At 46.0% G+C, this 17,228-nt stretch overlaps 1 protein-coding gene across 1 annotated transcript in view; it reads left to right on the forward strand.

The window, feature by feature from the left end:
- The first annotated feature begins 1,227 nt into the window (after nt 1-1,227).
- Nucleotides 1,228-17,228, forward strand: part of kif16ba (kinesin family member 16Ba) — a 23,537-nt gene continuing 7,536 nt past the window's right edge. Inside the window, exons 1-25 of the mRNA XM_037689609.1 lie at nt 1,228-1,307; nt 1,469-1,588; nt 3,799-3,868; nt 4,043-4,156; nt 4,285-4,401; nt 6,983-7,080; nt 7,313-7,422; nt 7,704-7,846; nt 8,137-8,305; nt 8,890-9,021; nt 9,108-9,283; nt 9,367-9,432; nt 9,893-9,952; nt 10,028-10,147; nt 10,225-10,276; nt 10,389-10,526; nt 10,690-10,772; nt 10,850-10,938; nt 12,318-12,350; nt 12,612-12,665; nt 13,234-14,532; nt 14,634-14,792; nt 14,869-14,974; nt 16,490-16,537; nt 16,755-16,802. Coding sequence (XP_037545537.1) covers nt 1,542-1,588; nt 3,799-3,868; nt 4,043-4,156; nt 4,285-4,401; nt 6,983-7,080; nt 7,313-7,422; nt 7,704-7,846; nt 8,137-8,305; nt 8,890-9,021; nt 9,108-9,283; nt 9,367-9,432; nt 9,893-9,952; nt 10,028-10,147; nt 10,225-10,276; nt 10,389-10,526; nt 10,690-10,772; nt 10,850-10,938; nt 12,318-12,350; nt 12,612-12,665; nt 13,234-14,532; nt 14,634-14,792; nt 14,869-14,974; nt 16,490-16,537; nt 16,755-16,802 — 3,531 coding nt within the window. The 5' untranslated portion in view covers nt 1,228-1,307; nt 1,469-1,541. The remainder of the gene's footprint in view (nt 1,308-1,468; nt 1,589-3,798; nt 3,869-4,042; nt 4,157-4,284; nt 4,402-6,982; nt 7,081-7,312; nt 7,423-7,703; nt 7,847-8,136; nt 8,306-8,889; nt 9,022-9,107; nt 9,284-9,366; nt 9,433-9,892; nt 9,953-10,027; nt 10,148-10,224; nt 10,277-10,388; nt 10,527-10,689; nt 10,773-10,849; nt 10,939-12,317; nt 12,351-12,611; nt 12,666-13,233; nt 14,533-14,633; nt 14,793-14,868; nt 14,975-16,489; nt 16,538-16,754; nt 16,803-17,228) is intronic.

Genomic DNA, 17,228 nt, shown 5'->3' on the forward strand with positions numbered 1-17,228 from the left:
AGGTCCTGGTTCCACGTAGCTGAAATGAGCTTCCATTGTGCTGAGTGAAGCTGACACCGCTCTTCCTTTGTAGGGTGGCCGGGCTCAGCCTGAGAGGTAAGGTGAGGAGCTCTATCATCCAGGGGAATCTCAGAGTACAACTACTGCTCCTGTGGAGAGTCCAACACTTTGAAGATGTAACATCATCATCATCAAGACAATCAGTTTGTGAGGGACTATGGTTTAGATGCTGTCCCGTGTTTGTGGGACACAGCGCTAAAGATAATACTCTCATTGTGTTTTCTGATTAAAAACACCCACAGGAAACGCTTCTTTCCAAGACTATGATTTAATCAAATGTTAAAGGTATTTATTAAGATAAGGAATGTTGACCTTTAAATAGACGATCATTTATCTTCCATCAAGTTTATGTTAGATAAAAGTACATCATTGTGATTATTACTAATCAAACGATTGACTAACAGAAACCCTAATGTGACCAATGTAATAATAATTAAACCCCATTTAGTATTTTTGTTTAGTCCTGTTAAAATAACTTTATAGATTTTTTGTGACTGACACTGTGTCATTAAAAAGCTGCAGATATGTAAAAAAAATATATATAAAATTATATATATATGGAAAACTGACATTAGTCTTTTTATTTCCTGTGTGGCACAATGTTTTAGATGAGTTATTTTTATGTTTGTTTAACTCAGTTGATCGAGTGGAATTAATTTATGTTACTTCTAAATTTTGAGTTAAAATTGTAAGCATTTATTTACAGATTGTGTATACTTAGTATGTATAGAAATAGACTGAAAACTCCTACAGTATGTGTAAAAGTCCCGAGTCTTTGAAGTTTTTAATGTTTGCTTCCAATAAATCACAATTTTTCTTAAAGCATGTAACCTGTAGGTTACAATAACAAACAAGACTAAAACGTGTCTCGGGAAAATGTTAAAATATCACAAAACAAAATAGAATAATGTTTGTTACTAAAAAAATAAACACGTTAATTACCAGGAGCAGATTTTGTTCATTTTGACAAGGTTTTTGTTACTTACTGCTCTGACAAAATACGTGTGCGTTTTATAAATGTAAGGTTTTTTTTTTTTTTTTGTTGTATTTTATTTATTGAAAAAGATGATAATGTAAACCGACGAGCTTCAGAGCTCTGATTTAAATTTTCTCCATGGAGTTGATTTCCCAGTTCTGGTAGGATTTTTGTCCCGTCGGAGCTTCCATACATCGCAATGTTTCTGGAACGACGCTAAACTAACCAAGGAAGCTAACAGGAACCGGGACGTGATTCGGTCCATGTTCCGGTGGGTGTGTGGCGTCACCTGGTTCTGATAGCATTGAATATAAGCCTGAGACCCTCCCCCCCTCCCCCTTCTTTCCCTCCCCCTCTCTATCAGTTCAGTGTTTTGGTTTCGCTGCTTATCTCCCTGACCTTTGACCTTTCCCCTATGCTTTCCCGAGCTAGCAAGCTGCTATAAAGCAGCGCGAGCTCAGCCGGAGCGCAGACCGGAGAGGATCGACCCGCAGAGGGATGAGTCATGGCGTCGGTTCGGGTGGCTGTGCGGGTCAGGCCCATGAACAGACGGTGAGTTCAGTGGATGTTTGCGGTGCGGATCGTTTCCAGGTGTGCTCCAGGTAACTCTCACCTGTCCGGGGCTAAGACACCCTGCAGGATTTAAAGACCAGAACTTTCTCACGGTTCCAGACTCGGAGGTTCTGGTTCGTGTTTTGGTTTAACGCCCATGTTCACACTGGAAACGCATTTAATTCGGGTTTAACCCACTTTCATCGTCATGTTTCTGTCTCAACTTCAGCTCAAGGTGATTTATTATTATGACGATTATTCTTTTAATCGATATACATTTTAAAAGTTTTACATATTTAAATTAGGGCCATACTGTCAACATTGTTTACATCTAAAACCGGAACTTGTCTCAAAACATTTTAGACGAAGATTAAACTGGTTAATAAAAACCTTTTCACTGTGGCTGATGAATCAGTTATTTAATTAATTAAAATAAGGTTTTTGTATTTTAACTAAAACTGTCGGCTTATAAATTGTCTTAAAAACATTTAAACATGTTGCTCTGGTGTGTCCCCAGCTGGTCACCTGCTCGTGTGTCACCTTTAGGGTGCAGGGTGCCCCCCTCGAATGATATGAGGGGGAACTGGTTCTTCAGTTGACTTTCTAGAGTTTTTTTTTACTCCATTAGGTCACCTTTGCTGTTTTTGTGATTTTATTTATTTGTTTTTTTCTCCTCCACCTCCTGTTGTGACAAACTTCTTGGAGCCATTTTTAAAACCCACAGCTGAAGAGCGTGTAGCTGACCTTTAGCTGCTGCTCGGGGCTGATTGCAGCCGCAGGTGGAGCTAGCAGCAGCGCCGCGCTGAAAGTCCGGCTGACCTGCAGAGTCCTGATGAGACGCTTCCTGTTCCTTCGTAGTCCACAAGTTCTGCAGGGGGACACACGAGGACATTGTCCAGAATCTGGTTTTTCGTAACGGTTAAATAACGAATGCAACAAATCTCAAGACAAATATAATTAAAAACACAAAGTTTACCTCGTACAAATGTTCTGTCGGCCGTCTCGTGGACTGCTTGGAGCTACTGCTGCTGGTGTGGAACTTCCTTGTTCTCGTCTTCCTCCTCGTCAGACTTTACGAGAGAGGCGCTCGCAGATTAAAGCACAATCTGGAATTAAGCACAAACGCCCCCCACCCTCCCCAGTACGACACATTTAAGGGGTTCTTCCTGCGCGCAGGTCACTTCTGAAAGGTTTCCATGCAAACACAAGTGCACGGAGTGCACGACTTTAGTAAACGTGTTCTCTAATGAAGCCTTTTCTCGAGGTTACTTTTGGAGGGTTGTCGGATATATTTTAATAAATTATAGCTCATAGACCTCGAGGGGTATAAATTAACTTCAGAGTTTTTTCCTGACCGACAGATTTCTCTCCTAAAACGATTGTTTCATTCGAAGGGATTGTTTTTACAGGATTTCAGCTCATGTAGTCATTTAATATTATTTATAATATTATCTTTTATTTAAGTACATTTATCACAGTTAGTGCACATTATGACTCTAAATATAATCGAGTTTAGCTCATCCAGACTGTTGTTGTTGTTGTTGTGACATGAAGAACTGAGTTTATTTACATGTTTGATAAACGACAAACACCTGAAACTCACTCTCAGAGACAAACATGTTTTTTATATATTTATATATAATCGGGGACCGAAATATTAATCTTTGTGTTTTTATTGATTGATTCTAAGAACTAAAGCAGCAGAAGTTGTCTGTCTTTCTCTCCTTCTCCCTGTCTCTCTCTGTCTCTTACTGTCTGTCTCTCTCACTCCTTCTGTCCGTCTCTCTGTCTGCTCTGAGGGAGCTCTCAGGTGGGTTTCCTCCCGTCCAAAGACCTGCAGGTGGTTCAACAGAGACTCCTGCTGGTCTTCTGTGTCGTCGGTGATCATCGCTGCAGTTCTGTGGAGGACCGGCGGCCGACCCGCTCGACTTCCTGCTTCTGGAACCAGAAATCTGCGACTCTGTTTTATTTATTTCTGTTACAAACGGAACATTTTAAGTTGCTTCCTGAAGAAATCCCAAACGTGTTTTTTAAAATCTGAAGCTTCACAATAAAAACATTCAAAGATCAAACTGCAGAAGCTTTCAGGGTCGAAGAAACAAACGGTTGTTTACGAAGTCCTAAAAAAAACTTTTTTATGACTGACACAAACTTCTTAACGTTTAATCTGAAAGTCAGATTTGAACCTTTTTTTAAACCGTCTCTTCCAGGGAGAAAGACCTGACTGCAAAATGCATCATCAGGATGGAAGGAACCAAAACCTTCATCACCAATCTGAAGGTACCTGTTCACGCCCGTGTTCACCTGTTCACGCCCGTGTTCACCTGTTCACGCCCATATTCACACCTGTTCACGCCCGTGTTCACCTGTTCACACCTGTTCACGCCCATATTCACACCTGTTCACCTGTTCACACCTGTTCACGCCCGTGTCTGACTCCTAATTTCTGCTCAGATCCCAGATAACGTCATCGGAGACTCTACGAGGGAACGAATCAAAACCTTCACGTATGATTTCTCCTACGACTCCATGGACGCCGTGAGCTCCTCGTTCGTCTCTCAGGAGAAGGTGGGTCCTGCTCTTCCTCTCTGCTCTTGACGATCTTTAACGTTTATTTGTTAAATCGTTAAGCTACGTTTTTAATTTGGGTTTTATTCCACGTTTAGTCGTTGATTCGTCTTTTCGTTCATCTTCAGATTTTCAGAGATCTGGGCTCTGATGTTCTGAAGGCGGCGTTCGAGGGCTACAACGCCTGCGTCTTCGCCTACGGCCAGACGGGCTCGGGGAAATCCTACACCATGATGGGACTTCCAGTAAGTCTCTAATGAACCCCCTTCCCTTCTCCCAGCTGTACCGAGCCGTCCAGTCTTTGTGGCAGAGTGGGGAGATCAAATCATGGACGTATCTGAGCTTCCTGCTCAGACTTCCTGGCGTTCTCGTGTTCAGATAAGTCTGGACAAATGAGAAGAGGACGTCTCTAACACTGTCTCTGTCAGTACCGTTTGGGGTGATGGTAAATGTCAAAACCACTAAACATTTGTCTTATTGGTCCTACAGTTTAAAAACTTTAAACTAGATGATAAAAACTGGACATTTAAAAAAATATATTTATATATCTCCTCCTCCTGTTGCTCCAAGACTAAAGCCGAGGCGGGAAATCCTCTAAACTTTATGATTGTTAAACAAAAGGCAACTTTTCACAGCTCATCTGCCCGTTTCTCTTTTTAAGGAAAGTCATGATGAGACGAGCCTAAGCCACAAGAGTTGGCATGTTAGCAGCTGAAATTCTACAACCTCCAGCTGCAGGCTAAGGAGGCTAACAACGGCTAACATCGGCTTTTAACCGACTAACGTCGGCTAACATCTGTTAATAACCGGCTAAGGTCAGCTAACTCTAACACTGGCTAACAACCAGCTTCCATAAGGTAACCCATCTAGCATGGACGTTTCAGACTTTATTTATTTACAATTAATTATAATTAATTACAATTAATGACAATTACCCTCAGGATGTTCCCTCCAGTTTTGAAGGGCGATTCTTCAACACCCGTTTAAACTGAGCTTTCCGGAGTCTGTATGAGTTTGTTTTCAAGGATTAAACGCAAACATCGGATGTTTGAGGACAAACATTTCTCAAGTTAATCAGCTGATCGAGGAATTCTTCAGCTCCTTGACTGATCAGCGTTCGATGGATTTATTTTCCTCCTCAGTTGTTGAAAACAAGATGAAAGCAGAGATCAGTTGAACTTTCTTTACAAAATAATTTATTTTGTAATAATATTTTTTATCTAATAAATAGTTTTAGTTTGTAGATTCTGTTTGTCCAGGAGAAATATTTGTTTTCAAGTAGAAAAATTTAAAAAAATCAGAATAGAGAACTGTTTTTAGAAACCTTATCAGAACCACGGTCTGACGTGGGTCCAGTCCGGGTCTGAGGAAAACAAAACCTGACAGACTGTCCTCGCCTTGTCCTGAAGGACAAATGGACGCTGTGGACTCCTCCTGGAAGCTGCTGTCAATCAGAGCTAAGGATGCTGGGTAATATTGAAGCTTGTTGGCAGCTGACAAGGTTTGGACCCTCGGTACCACCCTGAGGCGGTCCTGGGCTCGTCTGAAGTTGACAGAACTTCAGGTCTTTGAAGGCTCACGGAAGATGGACTTGGACTGCTTCAGATTCAGTTTAAGTCCAGTCCTGGTTCTGAACGGACTCTGCTGCTGCCGTGGTCCCTTAATGGACTCTTTATTTAACAGTACATTATAAACTGAGTCAGAACCATGTGTCGGACCTGTTGATTGGTTCCGAGTGGATCATGACAGTTTCAGTCTGTACTGATAACGAAACGACTCCAGGAGAACCTTTTGTGAATCAGCAGGTTTCTCATGGGTCAGTCTTCCCGACCCAAACGGAACACACTGACATGTTTTGGACATTTTCAGAGTTCAGATCTGTTCAGTCTGTGGTTTTCAATCCGATTTTATTTAAACTTTAAAATCCTTCAAACCCCCCCCACCCCCTGCGGACTTCTTTAGACCAGGTTCTGTATGATTGTCCCAGAGAAACCGAGAACTGATTAGAGGTCAAAGGTTCATTTAAATGCGGTTTGTGTAGAATAACCAGGACGAGTCCCTGTTTGGACCCACAGGAGGTTTTTATCGCTCTTATCTGAACCAGATCGATCGAAGAACCTGTCGGTTCCTGTCTTCTTCACGGGCGGCCGTGGTGCAGTGGTAGTGGCAGCCGACCTCTGATCGGAAGGTTGGAGGTTCGAATCCCGACTTCCCACACCATGTGCCTTTGTGTCCCTGGGCAAGACACTTAACCCCGAGTTGCTCCCGGTGGGACTGGATGGCGCCTTGCATGGCAGCCTACCGCCACCGGTGTATGAATGTGCGTGTGAATGGGTGGATGGCTGGTACTGTAAAGCGCCTTGGGGCCCCTCATAGGGGGCTGGAAGGCGCTATAGAAGTAAGCTCCATTTACCATTTACCATTCTTCCACTGATCAGAACCAATAAATAGAATCTGAGTGTTTGTCGTCAGATATGTAATCAGGAGGGAAAGTCAACATTAGACCCTGAAGACTTCAGGAAACGGTCCTCATTAATCTGAAGCTGAGAACTTCAGACTCCTCAGTCCGCCCAACAAATCTGTCCTCCAGGTGTCCTGAGGGACAGTCCAACAGAATCTTCTCATTGTAAGACAAAATACACCTCTGTCCATCTGTCTCACACCCAGCGCTCTGACTTGAACAGTTAAACTGGCCTCTCCGTTTCCATGGAAACTGAGACGACCGGGTTTACGTCTTCCGTTACCATGGAGACAAAGTTGTAGTTACCTGCAGACTCTCTGGTCCGTCCTCAGACTTCTTCAGATTGTGACGTTTGTCTGTTTCAGGGAGACGCTGGTTTGATTCCCAGGATCTGTGAGGGTTTGTTCAGTCGGATCTCTGAGGCCTCTCGATGGGACGAAGCTTCATTTCGAACAGAAGTCAGGTGAGTTTGACTCTGGCCCAACTTACAAACTACGTGCACGCAAGGATGATGTTGGTGTTGAGTCTCGGGTGCTCAGGACTCGTTTATGTCCAACGCTGTCAGACTCGTCTCCTGACAGAACGTGTCTCTTCTGTTTCTGAGGTCGGTGACGCCTCGACCCGACCAACGGGAGGTTCTGTTTAATTTGGTTCTGGGAACGTCTGACCTCTTTGTCTTCTGTTGACGCTCTCAGCTATCTGGAGATCTACAACGAGAGTGTGAGAGACCTGCTGAGGAGGAAGTCCTCCCACAACTACAACCTGAGGGTCAGGGAGCACCCCAAAGACGGGCCCTATGTGGAAGGTAGACCCAGACACCGTGTTGCTTTGATGTGGAAACGTTGGTTTGTGATTGTTTTAAAAGTCCAGAAGCGAGTCTGTCTCATGGAGTCGGCAGCAGGAAGTGACCAGAGTCTGGACCTCCGACTAAAACAAACTGAGAGGGTCTTTGACGAACTGACCCCCTCCTGTGGGTTAGACTCAGGCTCAGCTTCATTTTTAGGTTTTGAAGTTTCCACACAGAGGTTTGTTACACTGCAGCAGTAGAAGTTAAAGGTACTGCCTCTGCACCTGTTCTGTCCTCAGATCTGTCCAAACACCTGGTCCAGAACTACAGCGACGTGGAGGAGCTGATGGAGGCGGGGAACATCAACCGCACGACGGCCAGCACCGGCATGAACGATGTCAGCAGCCGCTCGCACGCCATCTTCACCATCAACTTCACTCAGGTCAGACCGATACATCAGCAGGAAAGACAGAGGTCCACCAACAGGAGAAAGGACTTTCTTCTCTCATCCTCTGTGACAGAACAAACTTTTATTCTGAAATTTGAGCTTTTTTGTGAAGCTCCAGGTTCAAACCTCTTCTTGTTTCTTTGACTTCAAATCCTGAATCCTGCCGACCCTCCTGAACATTAACGGTCTGACTAGATCGAGGGTCTATGGGGGGCCATGCCGGGCCTCAGAGTCAAACGGTTTCATCAGGATGAGTTGGTGAAAATATGAACGTCTGCTTTCAGGCTAAGTTTGACGCTGAGATGCCGTGTGAAACCATCAGCAAGATCCATCTGGTGGACCTGGCGGGCAGCGAGCGAGCCGACTCCACCGGAGCCACCGGGGTCCGGCTGAAGGAGGGGGGGAACATCAACAAGTCGCTGGTCACGCTGGGAAACGTCATCTCTGCTCTGGGTCAGAATCATCATAGATTTGTGGTCCTCTGTTTCTTTTTTTTGGGCAGCACGGTGGCGCAACTGGTAGAGCTGCTGCCTCTCAGTGAGCAGGTCCTTGGTTCAAACCCCGGTCCAGGGGCCTTTCTGGGTTGAGTTTGCATGTTCTCTCCGTGCATGCGTGGGTTTTCTCCGGGTACTCCGGTTTCCCCCCACAGACCAAAAACATGCATGTTAGGCTGATCGGTAACTCTAAATTGTCCCTAGGTGTGAGTGAGAGAGTGAATGGTTGTTTGTCTCGTTTGTCTCTATGTGTCCCTGTGATGGACTTGCGACCCGTCCAGGGTGTACCCCGCCCCTCGCACAGTGATTGCTGGACATGGGCACCAGCGACCCCCGTGACCCAAAATGGAATAAACGGGTAAAGATAATGGATGGATGGATGTTTCTTTTTGAAATCTATTGAAAGACGTTCAGGTTTTTAAAACTTTGTTAAAGATCAAACACTTCTGTTTTACATCCTACACCCTGGGGGGCGGGGGGGTTCAGTGATTCTGCTGCTGGTCGACTCTCTGACTCCTCTGGGCGTGTTTTTGTCTCCGCCAGCCGACATGACGCAGGACGGCGTGAACACCAACCTGAAGAAGAAGACGGTGTTTGTCCCCTACAGGGACTCTGTGTTGACGTGGCTGCTGAAGGACAGCCTGGGGGGCAACGCCAAGACCATCATGATCGCCAGTGAGCGCTGACGCCGCCCGTGTATTTGCGTTGGAGAAGGCGCTGCACGTTGCTGACCCGCGTTTGACCTCTTGTCTCCGCCACAGCCGTCTCCCCCGCCAACGTGAACTACGGCGAGACGCTGAGCACTCTGCGCTACGCCAACCGGGCCAAGAACATCATCAACAAACCCACAATCAACGAGGATTCCAACGTCAGGCTGATCCGGGAGCTGCGGGCTGAAATCGCCCGGCTCAAGACTCTGCTGGTTCAGGGGAACCAGGTACGTGAAAACCTCCCAGAGAGGAGCGACGCCATCGGGAAGGAAAACGTCTTGTCTGACGCCCTGTTTGTTGAATCTGTCAGATCGCCCTGCTGGATTCTCCCACGGCTCTGAGTATGGAGGAGAAGCTGCACCAGAACGAAGCCCGGGTGAGACCCGTTCACCTCGACTCCAGAACCAGTAATCATAATAAACTGAGGATAAATGTTGCGACGTGTGCAAACGCTGCAGCTGCTGGTGTTCTTCAGACTTTTATGGCCTTTTTTTTCTTGTTTCATTGTTTTATTTTTATTTTTTATTGCAGTCAGGAAGAAATGTGTTTGACGTGTTCGTGACGCAGAGCAGCTCAAAGTTTAAAAATGATGGAGGGGACTTTAAAACTGAAATAAAAGATGAATTATGAAGAAAAGTGCAGCCATTTTATATTTAAAATGTGCAGATAACTTCACCCCAAAATTAACAAACATTAAAAATATTTTTATTTTATCGTTTTGTCCCTCCTGACCTTCCATAGTCCTGTTTTCTTGGTTTAATGTTGGTCTGAATGACTGGACCTTCATCAGAACGTCTGTCTCCTCTGAGCTCTGAAGGTTTGATTTGGGTTTGCAGGTTCTGGAGCTGACCAAGGAGTGGACCAACAAATGGAACGAGACTCAGAACATCTTAAAGGTGACTCCTTCTGTTCCTGAACTCTGCAGATGATCTCCGTTTGCTCCTCTGTGTTTTAACCTTTCTGTGCTGCAGGAGGAGACGCTGGCTCTGAGGAAGGAGGGCATCGGGGTCGTGCTGGACTCGGAGCTGCCGCACCTCATCGGCATCGACGACGACCTCCTCAGCACCGGCATCATCCTGTACCACCTGAAGGTCTCGACACCTGGTCCTGCATGAACACGTGGTATCTCCTTGTTTGAGTTGAGCAACAAAATGTTTTTGTCCTTCAGGAGGGACGGACGTTTGTGGGACGAGAGGACGCGTCCACAGAGCAGGACATCAGTGAGTCGGGTTATTTGAAACTGAAGCAGCATTACTGAAAAAATATTTGGACTCTTTGACGTCTGAGACTTGATCAACCCTCACTGTGACCCGGTTCTGTTTGGTCCTGCAGTTCTGCACGGTCTGGACCTGGAGAGTGAACACTGTGTGTTTGAGAACCAGAGCGGGACAGTGACTCTGGTGCCGCTCGGCGGGGCTCAGTGTTCGGTGAACGGAGTCCAGGTGACGGTGCCGTCGCAGCTCAACCAAGGTGAGGAGGACGGTCAGAACCAGGTCCAGACGCTGAAGTTCAGTCAGATCCGTCTGAATTAAATTTATTTACGGTTTCTGGACATTCCTACAGGCGTTGAGTTTTCAGTGTACCCTCATCTGGTTCCGCTCAGGTGAACAAGTCTAGTTTCTGCTCTGTCCAGGTGCTGTGATCCTGCTGGGTCGGACCAACATGTTCCGCTTCAACCATCCGAAGGAAGCCGCCAAGCTGAGAGAGAAACGCAAGGTGAGACCCTGCTGGACCAGAGTCTGGACCTCCTGGACCTCAGTCTGAGGGATCTCATGACCTCCTTCTCTCCTCAGAGCGGCCTCCTGTCCACGTTCAGCCTGTCCATGACAGATCTGTCCAAATCCTGTGAAAACCTGTCCACTGTGATGCTCTACAACCCGGGGTGAGTCCGAACGACGTCTTCTGCTCTCATCTTCTGCACGAAGTCCGGTTACGAGTTCAGACGTGGTCTTACTTCGTTAATCAAATGAACTAGGAGTTCCTCTCAAGTCTCTGGAGTTCAGCTGTCTTCGTGGTGAGGAGAAACCTTTTTCACAGAAACTGTTTGGAGATGGGTAGACCCCTCCCCCCCACACCCGGAGCAGCTGGAGAATAAAACTGTCGTAAAGAGTTCACATCGTTTCACATAGACTGTTGTTTTCATGGGTCTTCCTGCAGGAGGATTCCAATGTTTCTCCTGGAGGAACTGTAAGATGAAATTGAAGATGTTCACGTGATGATTCTGACCCTGGATCTGTTTATTCGAGTCGTTTCCTCTGAACCTCAACTACCTGAAGTTGTGCTGTTCTAAGAAAAACACTAAAAGATATTTTGTCTCTTTCCTGTCCTGTGTCTGAGGGGAAACTCAAGCCTGGGTTTAAAGATCCTGATGCTGCTCAATAATCCAGGTAGATGACAAGGTAGAGTCAGGTCCTCTGGACGATTCTTCTTTGTTGAAATGTTTAGTCTTTAATCCAAAAACTTTGTCAGTCTGAGGAGCTGCAATAAACTCAGTCTTATAGATAGCTCCTTCTCATAGTGGATCAGCCAAAACAAGCTGTTCCCATGAAAAAGATGGACCATCAACCTAACATTCGATCGTTGGCACCCTGATGGCCGCTTGCTAGTCAGAGGGCTGAGTGATGCTTTCAATAACGACATTGTCATTGTAAGAGGGGGGACATTGGACACAGAGGCCTCCGCCCTGTTTAATGGACAGTTTCTCTTCACAAAGATGGCTTCCTTCACTCCTCTCTCAAACCATGTTCCTCTCTATCAAGGATGTGAACATCTTCATCTCTGAAGAGTGACTGCTGGCCTTCAGATGAGTGTAGACCGCAGAGTCATGGCCTGATGATGTTGCTCTTCAATTCAATTCCGTTTGTTGTGATTTGGTGCCATTATAAATAAAGTTGTCTCAGGGCACTTTACAGAAACATTTCTTCTGTGCTGGACCGTCCTTTTGGCCATGGCTGCTTAGTTTCCACAATGTAGAACTGATCACAGCCCTTTTGGCACTGAACAGCATATACAAACCCCAAAATCCATTATGGCAAATACTGGTCCATCTCAAAGATCCAGTCCCCCAGTACAAACGGAGTAATATTGACCGGTCAGGCGGTCGGTCAGGCGGTCAGTCAGGCGGTCGGTCGGAGCAGACGCTGCGACTGGAAGCTGCAGTTTATGTTTCAAACGTGTCGATTTCCATGTGAATAAAACGATGAAAACCAGAGTGATGTTGGGTTTAAAGGTTTTAACTGTGTCCGTCCTGTCTGTTGACAGTCTCTTCACTGAGAAAGGCGCCGTCTTCCTCAGGTAGACTCAGCTGTCCACTTCCTGTTAACTGTCCCGTCCTGACCCAGGGACGGGTGTTTGACTTGTCCAGTCTGTCCACCTCGGCGTTCATCGTCTGTTTTTAGTTTTTCATCAGTTTGTTGCTTCTGTCCTCCCTCTGACGTCTCTGGCTACACTTTCATCCCAAGCTTTTTTGTTTTGTTGCTGCTTTCACTCACCATGTTCACTGTGTCCGTCTGTCTTAGATGACGATGAGGATGATGAAGGTGTTTATTTTCTCAGGTTGGAGTTTGAGAGGCAGCAGAGAGAAGAGCTGGAGAAACTGGAGATGAAAAGGTACAAAATGTGACTGTTTATCCGAATAAATTCTGATATTTTAAGCCTCCCAGCTCCTCGTTTTACCTGCTGGTGTCTTCTATATTACCCAGCATGCTTTGCTTCTTCCTGTTTCCATCATGGCCGCCCCCACTGATACTTCATGTCGCCTCTGATCAGTCTCTGATGTTCTGGAGGATTAGGTCAGAGTGTTGGCAGGGAACAGGAAGAGGGCTGAACCTGTAGTTTCAAAATAAAGCTCAGAGACGCACTTTTAAAAAAAAAAAGAGCCTTCCTCAGTCAGAAATCCTCACTTCCTGTTGGACTTTAGAGCAAAACGTTGATCTGTTTAATATTTTTATCACTCGTTGCCACGAACAGTTGATCATTTTATGACCTGTGGGTGTGGGAAATTGTTAGCAAAATATCTTGTTAACCACTGGACTCATTTTCATGAACAAGTAATCATTAGATGAACAGCTTGAACTAATTAGCTGTGGCAGCCATCTTGGATCAGGATGAATCCAAACGTTCAACTTTAGAAGATTCACAGATTTCAACATGACGTTCTCTATTTTTGTTCCTGCAGGAGGTTGATCAAAGAGATGGAGGCCAAGCAGCAGAGCGAGAAGGCGGAGCTTCAGCGCCTCCAGCAGGAGGTGGAGAGTCAGCGCAAGGAGTCTGAGGAGGTCCAGCAGCGAATCCTACGTCAGGAGGAGAGCCTCCGCCACCGCAGCCAAGACATTGACGGCCGCCTGCGGGACTTCCTGGCTGAGAAGGAGCGCTTTGAGGAGGAGAGGCGCACTGAGGTTCAAGGGGTGAGGAGGTGCTGGACACATCGTCAGGATGGTGATGAGGAGGAGGTTAAGCGGCGGCAGCAGGAGGCCGCAGAGCAGGCTGACATTTACCGCGAGCTGGAAAAACTGAAGAAGGAGCGCACAGAGCAGAGGGTCCGCCTAGAGGCGGAGCGGCGGCGGCTGGAGGAGCAGGAGCAGGAGCAGCTAAGTCTGGTGGGGAGGCTGGAGGAGCAGCTGAGGGAGAAACACGAGGAAGCCACAGCCCTGCTGACACGGCAAGAGACCCGCCGCCTGGAAGAGGAGCGGCAAGCTCTGGCAGAGATCAGGGAGGAGCTCCTTTGTGCCAAAGAGGCTGCGGAGCGTACAGATGTGGAGGAGGCCAGCAGGGAGGCCAAATCTGCCCAGAACCGGTACATGAACTTCAAGGAGGTTCAGGTGAAGGAGCTGGACCAGTTGGAGGAGGAGCTCCGACAGCAAAAGAAGCGCCTGGAGGAGGAGGTGGCTGGTGAGAGGAGCGCGCTGCTTCTCCTCGCTCACAGCCTGAAGGAGAAGCAGCTGAAGGAGGTGATGGACTCCTCAGCCATCTACCATGAAGAGCAGATGGTCAACCAGGCAGAGCGCCGCCTGCAGTTTAAGGAGCGACAGCTCACCGACATGGCCGACGGCCTCCTCCCAGCGCTGGCCGAGGAGAAGCAGAGAGCCATGGAGGTGCTGGAGCTCAGCGGGGAGTGCAACGGTCCTCCTGTACTGGACAACACGCTGTTCCAGGTGGAGAAGGAGCTAGAGGAGAAGGAGGAGAAGCTGCACCTCCACTGGCACAGCGCCCAGCAGCTGCAGCAGCTGCAGGACTCCTACGAGTTCACGGCCAATGTGGCGAGGCAGGAGGACAAGGTCCGCAGGAAGGAGAAGGAGATCCTGGAGTCCAAGGAGAAGCAGCAGACGGAGGCCATGGAGCAGGCGGTGGCCCGGCTGGAGAGGAGGCACTCAGCTTTGAGGCGCAGCGTCTCCCTGGAGCCGGACTCCGAGGACCACAGACACAAGAGTTCAATGAGCAGAACCTCCAGACCAGGAGCCGATGTGGACCAGCAGAGGTCAGAATCAGTAAAGCTGAGTTCTGTGGAACCAGGCGGGTTTCAACGGGAGCTCAGAAGGTTTTTTTTTTTTTTTTTTTTTTTTTTTTTATTCTCTGCAGAGTCGAGCAGGAGATCCAGAAGCTGCGGCAGAGGATCAGCGATGGGGGCGACAACAACCGGACCATCTCAGTCGGTACCGATGAGAAGACCGGTCAGAGCAGCTCCCCTGTCAGCCACGCTCAGAGTCTAAACAGTCTGCTGCCCATGTCAGATGACCGGTACGAGCCCTTCATCCCTCCTACACACACAACTGGATCTTTAAAGATGTTCTGAAGGTCGCTCTTTTTTTTACAGGATCAATGCCTACATCGAAGAAGAGGTCCAGAGACGGCTGCAGAAGATGAACCTGCTGAACTGCAGCAGCAACATGAACCTGTCCCGGTCCTCAGAGTCCCTCAGAGTAAGTCTCCGTTCACCTGTCAGACTCATCGAAACCTTCATGTGGTATTAACTAGGGGTGTAAATCACCAGCTTCACCACGATACGACATTATACTGATTTTGTTTGTATGACGATACGATTTATTTAGATATCATGAAGTCTGTCACGATACGATTTCGATTCGATTCACAAGTCTGCGATCGATGTATTGCGATATCAAATGCCCATCTCATTTACATACAAATACATTTGCAAAAACAATTTAAATATGATTTAACCATTTTATTTCTGTTGTTACAGGCACCAGGCATTTAATTAAAAACAAACAAAACGTTTTTTTCTTAATGAAAAAATAAAAATAAATGACCTGTTCAGTATAGTCTCACATTTCTCATGTTTAAGTGCATTTTTTAAACCATTTAACTTAAAAGTGCCATGATTACATTTTTAGTTGTAAAGAAACAAAAATAGATATTGAGCTTGCATAACATGGCTATCAATGCCGTGTTTCTTCTTCAGGTGAACGGCCAAATGTGTTGTTTCCCCGAGTATTTGAACTCACACTGGCACCTGTTGATACGATGTGAGTTTTATCTGTTGAGCCGTCCTTCTGTCAGAATCCAAAATATTTCCACAGTGTTGATTTAAATCCAGCACAAGAATGAATTTCATGATCTGTTTTCTGTTTTCTGCCTCGTCTGCCATGTTGCTGAGGCGGCCGCAGAGCGCAGTCACACACGGAAATGGAGACGCAGACGTGCCTTGGGAATTTCAAAATAAAAGTGTATTTTAAAGATGACGATATGAATCGATGTTTTCGTTTTGCCACAATATAATTTTATCATTTAATCGATATATCGATTTAAATCAATGTATTGTTACACCCCTAGTATTAATTCAGAAAGCGGCTGATGTTTACACACTTCCTGGTGTGTGTGTGTTTGCACGCTTCCTGTTGTATTTACAGTTCGGGATAATAAATTCCTCCTTCAGGTTCTGATCTGGTCTAAATCGGGTTCTAAAATGATCCAAATCTGACCTGACGTAACTTGAATCAACTGGTTCCACAAAGTTATTATTCAACAGAACCCGTTTCTACATCCAGGTCCAGAACCTCCTAAAGCAGCAGAACCATCAGCAGTTGTGTGTAGGATTTCATCAGTCTGTCTCATGGTTGTGGAGGACTTTTGGCCCACTCTTCTTTCCAACGTTGCTTCAGTTCACCTGAGGTTATATTTGGAACATGTTGAATCTGAAGTCCAAGTCAGTTTGATCAGGCCCTGAAACCTGGAACTGAAGGAGGCGGACTGTAGATGTTGACTTATGGAGAAAACAAACTTGACAAAAATTAATAATATGATACAAACTGTATATAGAACAGAGTACCGGATTTTGAAGGCGTCTCAGTTGTAACTGGTTGGATTGTAAAACTGGATGCTGGTCTTATCAGACCTTCAGGGGTCAGTCATGCCCCCAGCAGGTGATGATCAGTCTGTCTCTGTGTAGAACTGATATTTAGCTCTTTAATCTGCAGGAGGAGGAGGAGATTAGCGACTGTAGCTCTGTTAGGTTAACAGATGAGGTAAGACCAGGATCAGTTCTTGGTTTGTTCCTGTTCCTCTGTGATCTGCATGACCCCTCCCATGATCCAATCCAGTTTCTGTTTCTACCTTGGTTTATTTAATCCCATCCATTTCTCCTGAAAAATAAAGGATAATCTGGATTCTATCGTTCAAATGCTTCGTCTTGTTTACAAGACTTGATTCGTTTTTGATGGAGATTGAATTTGTTGTTTCCAGGAGGATGAAAAGCTGCAGAACATTAATCCAAGAAGACTTAAATATGAGGTATGAGTCCCGGTCCATGATCAATGTGGCTGTTTTTTACATTTCATTTGCCTGATACTAACACGCTTCACAAATCTGAACCTTATTCTATTCTGTATAATTTATTATGAATCTAATTTTAAATACATGTGTTTTCAGATTCAAAATGGAGTAGTTTTAAACAGAACCTTTTAATTTATTTTAATTAAAAAATATAAATACTTACACAAATGGTTTAAAAGTTTTGTTTGTACATGACAGGCTGGTGTTGTTAATCCTATCCTGTGCACCTGGTGGCGTTAATCCTCACCTGTGCACCTGGTGGCATTGTTAATTCTCTCCTGTGCACCTGGTGGCATTAAATCTCTTGTGCACCTGGTGGCATTAATCCTCTCTTGTACACCTGGTGTCGTCGTTAATCCTCTCCTGTGCACCTGGTGTCGTCGT

The sequence above is a fragment of the Nematolebias whitei genome, chromosome 16, assembly GCF_014905685.2.
Source record: "Nematolebias whitei isolate Nwh7 chromosome 16, NemWhi1, whole genome shotgun sequence".
Lineage (NCBI taxonomy): Eukaryota > Metazoa > Chordata > Actinopteri > Cyprinodontiformes > Rivulidae > Nematolebias > Nematolebias whitei.